This window comes from Suillus paluster, assembly GCF_016628075.1.
Source record: "Suillus paluster strain FC165 chromosome Unknown EDB91scaffold_21, whole genome shotgun sequence".
Taxonomy (NCBI): Eukaryota; Fungi; Basidiomycota; class Agaricomycetes; order Boletales; family Suillaceae; genus Suillus; species Suillus paluster.
Genome location: NW_024537581.1, coordinates 116,585 through 125,901, shown reverse-complemented (window position 1 = coordinate 125,901; position 9,317 = coordinate 116,585). Strand labels below are relative to the sequence as shown.

The 9,317-nt window shown below is 45.2% G+C and overlaps 1 protein-coding gene across 1 annotated transcript; it reads right to left on the bottom strand.

Annotated features, from left to right (window-relative positions):
• Positions 1 to 8,226: 8,226 nt before the first annotated feature.
• On the bottom strand, positions 8,227 to 8,964 carry EDB91DRAFT_303848 (uncharacterized protein). Its single transcript, XM_041326786.1, has 4 exons — positions 8,842 to 8,964; positions 8,684 to 8,790; positions 8,322 to 8,597; positions 8,227 to 8,271 (listed from the first exon to the last, which is right to left on the bottom strand). Exons 2-3 carry the CDS (start codon positions 8,781 to 8,783, stop codon positions 8,386 to 8,388), a joined length of 312 nt encoding a protein of 103 aa, XP_041177902.1. The 5' UTR covers positions 8,784 to 8,790; positions 8,842 to 8,964; the 3' UTR covers positions 8,227 to 8,271; positions 8,322 to 8,385.
• Between the last annotated feature and the right edge of the window lie 353 nt (positions 8,965 to 9,317).

Sequence of the window (9,317 nt, the reverse complement as noted above, 5' to 3'; positions counted from 1 at the left end):
AGGGGAAGGTTACTCAAAGGGCTTCAATTTCAGCTCGTGCGCTGCACCCCTTACCCAAGTACGTGCCCTTAATTTCCAGGGGACAGAGGGGAAGTCCGACAGAAGTCTGGGGAATTCTGGAGGACAGAAGTCGGTGGAGTTCGGCGGAACTCTGGAAGACTATGTGAGGATGGAGTAAGGCTACTACAGAAATCTGGAGTAGAAACAGAACAGAGGTTAGACTACCCTAAGGTAGAGCCGGAGGATTAGTCCTAAGGTTTAACCCCTAAGACTCGGAGGTGGACAAGAGGTGAGACTCAAGTCCGGAGATTGCAGGAATGAGCAGAACTAAGATGATATTCAAACTAAGGAGTTCCGGAGTGTTACAGGGGTTTATATACTGTAGGTACCATGTAAGTAAATCAGTCAGCAAAGGTAAGGGCTGTGTATGAAGCATGTGGAAAATTTATTACTAAGTGGAACAGATCAAAGCAGTGAAGTCGGAAATGAAGTAAGAATGGACGGATCAGTAAGTATAGCGGAATAGGACATAACTGGTAACCGGAGCAATAGCAAATCTAAAAGGAGTCAGGGGTGAGTGCGGAGATGAAGGCGGAGTGCCGGGCAGAATAGCAAGACAGAGGACTGGACTTTAATGAAGTAGATCCGGAATTCCGGATCCGGAGGTATGGGATATGACAGATAGCAACCTCTGGAGAGAGATGATGAATGTCCTAGGTTCGTATCAAGAGCCCGGTATGCTGCAAAAGCAGTCGTATACAAGGATATTCAACCATCTCAAGTCGAATCCCTTTGCCCACTCCTTCACACCATCCATAAGGCCTTTCACGGATATTGCCCTACTCACGCCCTCCATTTCACTCATCAATCTACAATTTCTCACCTTGGCATTACAAATTGAAGTCGGATGAATATACAATGCTTGCGGACGAGATTGTTGCATGCTGCCTGGAATTTAGGTACCTTGCAGGGGATTACAGCCCCCTGAACTTTGCCAGCAACACATTGGTAAAACTTGTGTTTGCCATGCAAAGGGTCCAGTACTGATGATATTTGCTCGTCTTCCCAGATCTCTCTTCTTTCCACATCATCTAGTCCGAGTCCCCCTCAGCCTCCCCACCTCAATGCTTCTGAAGTGCCATCTTTTGACGTCATCCACCAGAAAACGAGTCCATTCTACAAGAACCCTCAAAGCACGGTTTTTTTTTACATGTTGTGCTCACTCACATTCATTTCTACAGCCTGCAACTACAACACTTAATCAACCAACGCTAGAAGACAATGTCCAAACAGGAAAAGAAGATGAGGAAAGCAACCATGATGTTGATCTCACTTCTGGGGCACTACAATATCAACACAATGGACTGTGTTCTTCGAATGACCCTCTCGGTGCCAGCACTGTGAACAAGGATGGGACCCCTCTAGAAGTCGTATATGCTTTGGGCAGGTTCCAGGTGGCTTCAGTTGCATCTCACACAAACCTTTCCTTACTAGAGATGGGTATAACAGTGATTTATCACAATGAAACAGGTATACAAGACAAAGTCAATGGCAGCGTGGGATGGCGCTTGTTACAGTTCTCTTTTCCCCTATTACTAATCCTTCCATGATGTTCCATATCATTCTATCATACAATTCCTGTTCCTCTTTTCTCATTCGCTGTTGTATCATTGTACGACTTTCTCTTCTCTTTATTATATTCAGACTCCGCTTCAATCTCTCTATTTAAATCATTGTCTTACCTTTGTACTCTTTAACTTGACCTACACAGACCAGGGCCTACAATCAACTGCTTTACTCGCACAACTTAGCACTAGGGTGCTACTAGAACTTTCGACTACTTTTGCTTACTAAGACGTCTGATGACGCCAAGCATAACAAAAGGTCAAGTTACTTTTCAGAACCGCCACTCCTAGAGTAGGCGACCCATCAGACATCACGGACCCCACCAAGAACTATCCAGGTTTTTCCTGGAATGAACAGACTCAAGTCTTTGAAAAGGCTGGAACAGATGGTGTAGTACACTCCATCTACACTTGGCGTAATTACTATAGAACAGTTGTGCCCGAGAATAACCACTGGGATTTCTCAATCAAAGTGTGGGTTCACAACGACATCCCCAAATCATCCTTGAACACACCCAAACCACTGACTCCACCCCTTCCTCCCATTGAACCAGAACAACCTGATGTTGACCTCAACTCAAACAATGCAGACAACTCAGACGACGACGACGACATGCCCAAAGTCATCGGAAACACCCCCTCCACCTTCAACAGCAACACTCATATCACCCAAGGATGGTTCCTCCAAGTCGAAGCCTACTTAGATATCAACAACAGAGTATACGTCGAGAACAAACAGAAGATCGTATTCTTCTTATCCTTGTTGACCAAGGGAGAAGCAGCTAAATGGTCGGAGGGAGTATTCAAGAACGCCGCCAGCGCTAAGACTTGTGGTGAATACAAAGCTTTTACAGCATCGTTCAAAAAAAACCTTTTTTCCCAAGAACATCGCTGAGTCTGCCATTAGACACATCTCCTCCCTCAAGCAGACCGGCAGCATCACCGCATATGCTTCCATTTTCCGCACCATCATCACTGACACAGACGTCAACCAAGAATCCATAAAGATCATGTTCTTCAAGAATGGACTCAAGCATGAGATCATCTCCGTTATCGTAGTGTTCGGGAATCTCCCCAAGATGCTCGAAGACTGGTTGATTAAAGTGTTAGAGGTAGAGTCTCAACGACTCATGGTGAACCCCTCCTCCAACCATAGATCCCGTGACTCTAATGTGATGGACATTGACCGTACTGAAGTAGAAGTAGGAGAAGATGAAGAAAGGCAGGTGAAGAAAACTTACCTATCCCCTCAAGAGCGGGAACGCAGGTGCAAGAACGGCCTTTGCTTCAAATGTGGCAAGAAAGGTCTTATTAAAGACTGCCCAAACCATCCCGCCTTTATGCCAAGGCCGCCGCAGACCGCTGCCAAGAAAGCCAGCAAAGATGATGAAGACAACTATAAAGAGCTTTTAGAGTGGAAGGCATTTAAAGCACGCCAGGCTAAGAAGACTGAGGATAAGGATTTTGTGTAGAGGAGACTGAACTGGCATCAGTATCTCCTAGAATCAGACTAGTAGTACAATCAATTGGTGATTCCAATTCTATGCGTTTACCATTGATGTTCAACTCTAGCCTCAACATTGCCAAAGCCACACCTCTTATAGACTGTGGAGCAGAAGGGGAATTTATCGACTGGATGTTCATACAATGAAACTCCATCCCCACAGAATGACTCCCAAGACCAATCAAAGTCCGCAACATCGACAGAACTCTAAATAAACAAGGTCAGATCACACACTCTTGTAATTTATCCTTTCATATCAAAGGAATTCCCATGGAACGACGCTTCCTCATCACCTCTCTAGGAGGAGAAGACATAATCCTGGGAATCTCCTGGCTAAAGAAAGAAAACCCACAAATAGATTGGACTAAAGAAGAAATAACCCTGAGAGAACGAAGTGCTTATATCAAAGACACCGAAGAAGAAGACTCATTCTTCAACGCACAGGATTCCCTAGAAAATGAATGGGACCCTGCCATGGAAAGTATTCTGTATTCCTCCGAAATCCCTAACCCCCTTGACACAGAGCCTGATTCTGACGAAACTGAAGAAGAATTAGACCCTGATGAATTCTTGATTGCTTACTGCAAAGGCGATCATGTCATAGGGACTTACAAAATGGAAAGTTTCAATACCCCTCTCACTAATGAACATATCCCCACCGACCACAGATACTTCTCAATCCATGGAACCTTAGTCAGGAAAGCCAACAACATCTCCCAAGCCCTAGCCCAAGACACCACCAAACTGAAAAAGATGTTTGAAGAACTCATACCTGAGATCTTCCGAAAGTATAAAGATGTATTCGGAGAAGTAGCTAATGGAACTCTCCCACCAGAACGCAAGTTTGATCATAAGATCGACCTCAAGGATACTTTTGAAACGCGTAAATGCAAAATTTACCCTCTTAACCCCATGGAAGAGAAAGCCATGAACGACTTCATTGACGAAAACTTAGCTAAAGGTACCATCATCCCCTCCGAATCTCCGCAATCATCTCCATTCTTCTTCATCGGCAAGAAAGATGGTTCCCTTCAACCCTGCCAAGATTATTGCTATCTGAACGAACACACGGTTAAGAATAACTACCCACTTCCACTAATCTCTGACATAATAGATAAGCTCAAGAACGCAAAGATCTTCACCAAGATGGACATCAGATGGGGTTACAACAATGTACGCCTCAAGAAGTCCGACCAATGGAAAGCCGCCTTCACTACGGCTAGAGGATTATTCAAGCCAACGGTAATGTTCTTTCACATGTGTAATTCACCTGCCACCTTCCAATCTATGATGAACAATACATTCGGAGATATGATCCAAGAAGGATGGCTTATCATATACATGGACGATATACTGATCTTCTCTGACAATTACAATACCCACCAGAAATGAACTCACCGTGTCCTAGAACGACTCCATGAACACCGTCTATACCTCAAACCAAAGAAATGTACCTTCAATGTAGAGATCGAATATCTCAGCATTATCATCAAACCAGGATCGGTAGCTATGGACCTGGCTAAACTGAAGGGAATCTCCGAGTGGGAAACCCTGAAGAAAGTCAAGGAAGTCCGCTCTTTCCTCGGATTCGCTGACTTCTATCACCAATTCATTGCTGATTATTCCACGATTGCCTGTCCCTTAATAGATCTCACGAAGAAAGATATGCCATTCAAATGGAACAAAGAATGAGACTCCGCCTTTTGGAGATTGAAATCAATCTTCACATCAGCTCCCATTCTCCAAATCCCTGATTGCCTCTCTCCCTTCGCCATCGCTACTGACACCTCCCTATATGCCACTGGAGCAGTACTCCTCCAGAAAGACTCCAACAGTGAATGGCTCCCTTGTTCATACCTATCCCAATCCTTTGCCCCAGCTGAAAGAAACTACCAGATCTATGACCGAGAACTCCTCACAGTCATCCGCGCACTCAAAACTTGGTGCCATTATCTCTTAGGATCCTCCTTTCCCGTAGAAGTCCAAACCGACCACAAAAACCTCACCTACTTCCGCAACGTGCAAGATCTCAATAGATGCCAAGCACGCTGGCAAACATTCCTCTCTCAGTTCAATATATGTTTCAAATATGTACCCGGTAAAGATTTAACTATTCCAGATGCCCTTTCTTGTAGACCAGATCACCTTCCTGACGATAGTGTCGAAAAGGACAACTATAGTATTTGTTACAGGGACCCTCAGACCCCTATTGTCTCCACCAAATATCGCCATCACAACTGTGTTACAACACGTGACAGATGACATCACCGGCACATGACTAAACTGCAGAGCACAGCATGACAGCTGTTGGAGCAGGACAGCTCTGGAACCAACCTAGACCAGGATCAATAGAAGCCGCGCGCTTCTCCCTTATCGCCTCTACCGATACACCAGTACTGACTATCATTTATCCTATCGCTTATCATGACAGATAGCGTTATCTGACTTGAACACCTACCGCTGTGCCGGTACCATACCCTGGACCCTTACCATTGAGCCCGTGCTCTTATCTCTGAGTCCTTATGACTCACATAGATGCTTACCTAGTTAGGACACTTTCTGGCTACCCCAGCCTACCCTGAACTTATAGGACGATACCTATATATACCACAGTAGTTAGACCATGTATTCTCTAACTTGATCTTCACTTGTGATATACAACTCTAGCTTCTTCTTTGAACCTTTAGTCAGTCATTCTGGATGGACAGCCTCCATTCAGTCTTCCTTCGTCCTAGTGCTCCAAGAAGCGGACACAGGATTGACCCTATCAAGTGCACTGTTGGAAAGCCAGGCTTTCCCATAACAGTATTCAACTTCTCCCCAATTTTATGTTCATCAATTCCACTTCTCTCTCTGATCGTTTATGTATCTCTTCTTCCATTGACCTGGTAGTACAAACTGCGCTAGATGCGCTTCATAACCCCTCTATACCTCCTCCACTTCGCTCCACACTTTCTGACTGGAAATTGTGTGATGGTATTCTTACTTATAAAGGACTCACCTATGTACCCCCAGGCAACCTCCATCGTGATATCACCTCCCTTCATCATGACTCACCCACCACCGGCCATCCAGGACATTACAAAACCCAAGAACTCCTATCACACAACTACTGGTGGCTGGGCCTCTCCACATTCGTAAAGAACTTCATTGATGGCTGTAGCATCTGCCAACAGAACAAAGTAAACATGCACCCATCAACTCCCCCTCTCTGTCCTATTCCCGCTCCCATTTCTAACTGCCCCTTCACTCACTGCTCTACTGACCTCATCTGCAACCTTCCACCATCCAACAGCTATGATAGCATCATGGTCGTGGTAGACCATGGCCTTTCGAAGGGGGTAATTCTCACTCCATGTAACAAAACGATAGACACTGAAGGTGTAGCAAATGTCTTCTTTTCCAAAGTATTCTCTAGATATGGACTTTATGATAAGATTATCTCTGACCACGGACCCCAATTTGCCTCTAGATTCCAAATCAAACTCGGAAAACTCCTCGGATACAAAAATTCCCTTTCCACTGCATTCCATCCCCAAAGTGATGGAGAGACTGAATGAGTCAACCAAGAACTCGAAGTCTACCTCCAGATCTTCTGCACTAATGATGTGACTGGCTGGGCATCCATGCTCCCTCTCGCTGAGTTCGTCCATAACTCTCGTCATCACTCCACTCACGGTACCTCACCATTCTACCTCATGATGGGATATCACCCCAAACACCTCCCCGATCTCCATCCCAAGAGCAATATTCCCAACATCGAACAACAACTCATCATCCTTGACAAAGCTTGTGACAAAGCTTTAGCCGCCCATGAACTAGCATGCAATACTATGAAACAACGTATCACGTCTAAATTCACTTCCTTCCTCAAAGGCGATAAAGTATGGCTCAAATCGAAAAACCTTCATCTTGGATATTCAAGCCATAAACTCACTCCTAAACAAGAAGGACCATTCATCATCTCTGATGTCCTATCCCCAGTTACTTATCGCCTCTCCCTACCCGCGCAATGGCACATTCATCCCATATTTCATGCCGCACTTCTATCTCCTTTCAAAGAGAACGACACTCACGGTCCTAACTTCATCACACCACCACCAGACCTTATCGATGGTGAAGAAGAACAAGAGATCGAGGCCATTGTTGGTCACTGAGGCTCTGCCTCATGCAGATACTATAACGTTAATTGGAAGGGATTCCCGAGTTCTGAGAACAAATGGATGACAGAGAAACAGATGGGTAACACTTCCGACATTCTTCTTTCTTATAAAAATGCACATCGTCTTTAAATGTTTCTTTTCTTTTGTAGTATTCGTGGACTACTACCCTTACAATGGGGGTAATGTTACAGTTCTCTTTTCCCCTATTACTAATCCTTCCATGATGTTCCATATCATTCTATCGTACAATTCCTGTTCCTCTTTTCTCATTCACTGTTGCATCATTGTATGACTTTCTCTTCTCTTTATTATATTCAGACTCCGCTTCAATCTCTCTATTTAAATTGTTGTCTTACCTTTGTACTCTTTAACTTGACCTATGCAGACCAGGGCCTGCAATCAACTGCTTTACTCACACAACTTAGCACTAGGGTGCTACTAGAACTTTCGACTACTTTTGCTTACTAAGACATCTGACAACACCGAGCGTAACAGTGCTCCTCTCCCTGTGGCGCATGCAAGTGGCTCTTTGCAGCTGGGTACATTGGTGCAAGCTGCATCAGGACTGGGAGGTTCATCTTCGTAAGGTATACAAGGCTCCCATAACAATTCTCAGCGCGGCAGTGTCTGTTGGATAGTTATGTGGGCTTCTCATTCCTCCCGTGAAGTCTGGAGTATTCTTCCCGCTCGCAATCAAACCCGTACTCCTATGTCATTTATTGTTCTTGTGCTTGTTCACTTCATTCTGTACTGGTGTTGTCAATACTTGGGTTGTTCATCTATTTGGAGCATGATGCTCCTACTACCACGTTCGGCTGTACTGTAACTTGTAAACTGCACCTAGTTAACCTGCCCTGTAGGTCGCAAAATAGCTTCAATCCGAAGTCAACATGCAACGAAGTTACAGCTAACATAGTCTCCTGTAGGCAGACCAGTAGAAGGAAAGTAGTCGTTCCTTCTGTATTCGGAGCTAACAGTACTTCGCAAGTTGGGCGAGAACATACGATGTGAAATTAACGAAACACCCACCACACTCTAGATCCAGGCCGCGGGAGTCAGGCTCGGAGATAACTTGTACAAGCCAGATTGCGAGTCAGGCTGCGTCATATTCCATAGCTGGGTTAGTACCTCTCGTCGGAGCTGTACAATAACGGGGGTGCTCGTATTGACTTTTAAGATTGAGGTTCGAGAGCCAAGGTAGTGCTAGGTAGTGCTGGGTATGACAAATTTCATATGCGATCAGTCGCACTTCCCACAGGCAACCCACAGAAAGGGCTTTTTTGAGGCTAGAACCGACGCTTGTGACTTTCAGCCACGTTTTTTTTTTGAAATGCATGCATACCCGTGAGTCAGTCATGACCCCATTGCAGATAAAGCTTGTCGAGACCGACCGGTTACTGTCTGGACTTGCCAGGACTCGGAGTTATTTCCCTTTGGCCATAGCGCCAGGGTGCTCAACACGTAATGGATGACCAAACGTTGCTGGGGCATGATAAATCTGCGCATCATATCCATACAACAATTCCATGAAATGAACCAAGCACCACACCTTGGACTGTATCTACTAACAGCAGACTCTTCCTCCAAACCAATGGCTCTACAATGCTCACTTTGGAATTTGGAATTACGGTGCACTGGTTGGCTGGTTCCACGTGGCAGCCGTTCAAAACCGACTTCAGTGACTGAACCGCTGTAAAGTATATGAGATTTATAGAGTGCAGTATTTCTGTATGATGATGGCATACCTGCTGAGCGCGATCGTCGACTACCGGGAGGCAACCATCCAATCACTAAATTTCTTAACAAGTTCAGTGAGTCAGGGATGAGCGAATTACATTCATCCTTGGTGGTCAACGCCCTATCGTCGAAACTCTCGTCAGCGTCACTTATGAATGGAGTCCAATTAGATCCACAAGGCTAAAGCACCGTCCATCCTCGCCGCCCATCCTGCCGGGATGTTTGCCCGCGCTGGCGGTGAGGGGGAGTTACAATGAAGACTATAGTCCGTGGCCCCAAAAGCAGTCC

Excerpts from the sequence above, each read along its gene's own strand:
- EDB91DRAFT_303848 (XM_041326786.1), bottom strand. The coding sequence starts at position 8,783 with ATGCCCCAGCAACGTTTGGTCATCCATTACGTGTTGAGCACCCTGGCG. Across the intron at positions 8,598-8,683 it reads GCAAGTCCAGACAGTAACCG|TCACAAGCGTCGGTTCTAGC; the intron begins GTCGGTCTCGAC and ends CGTGGCTGAAAG.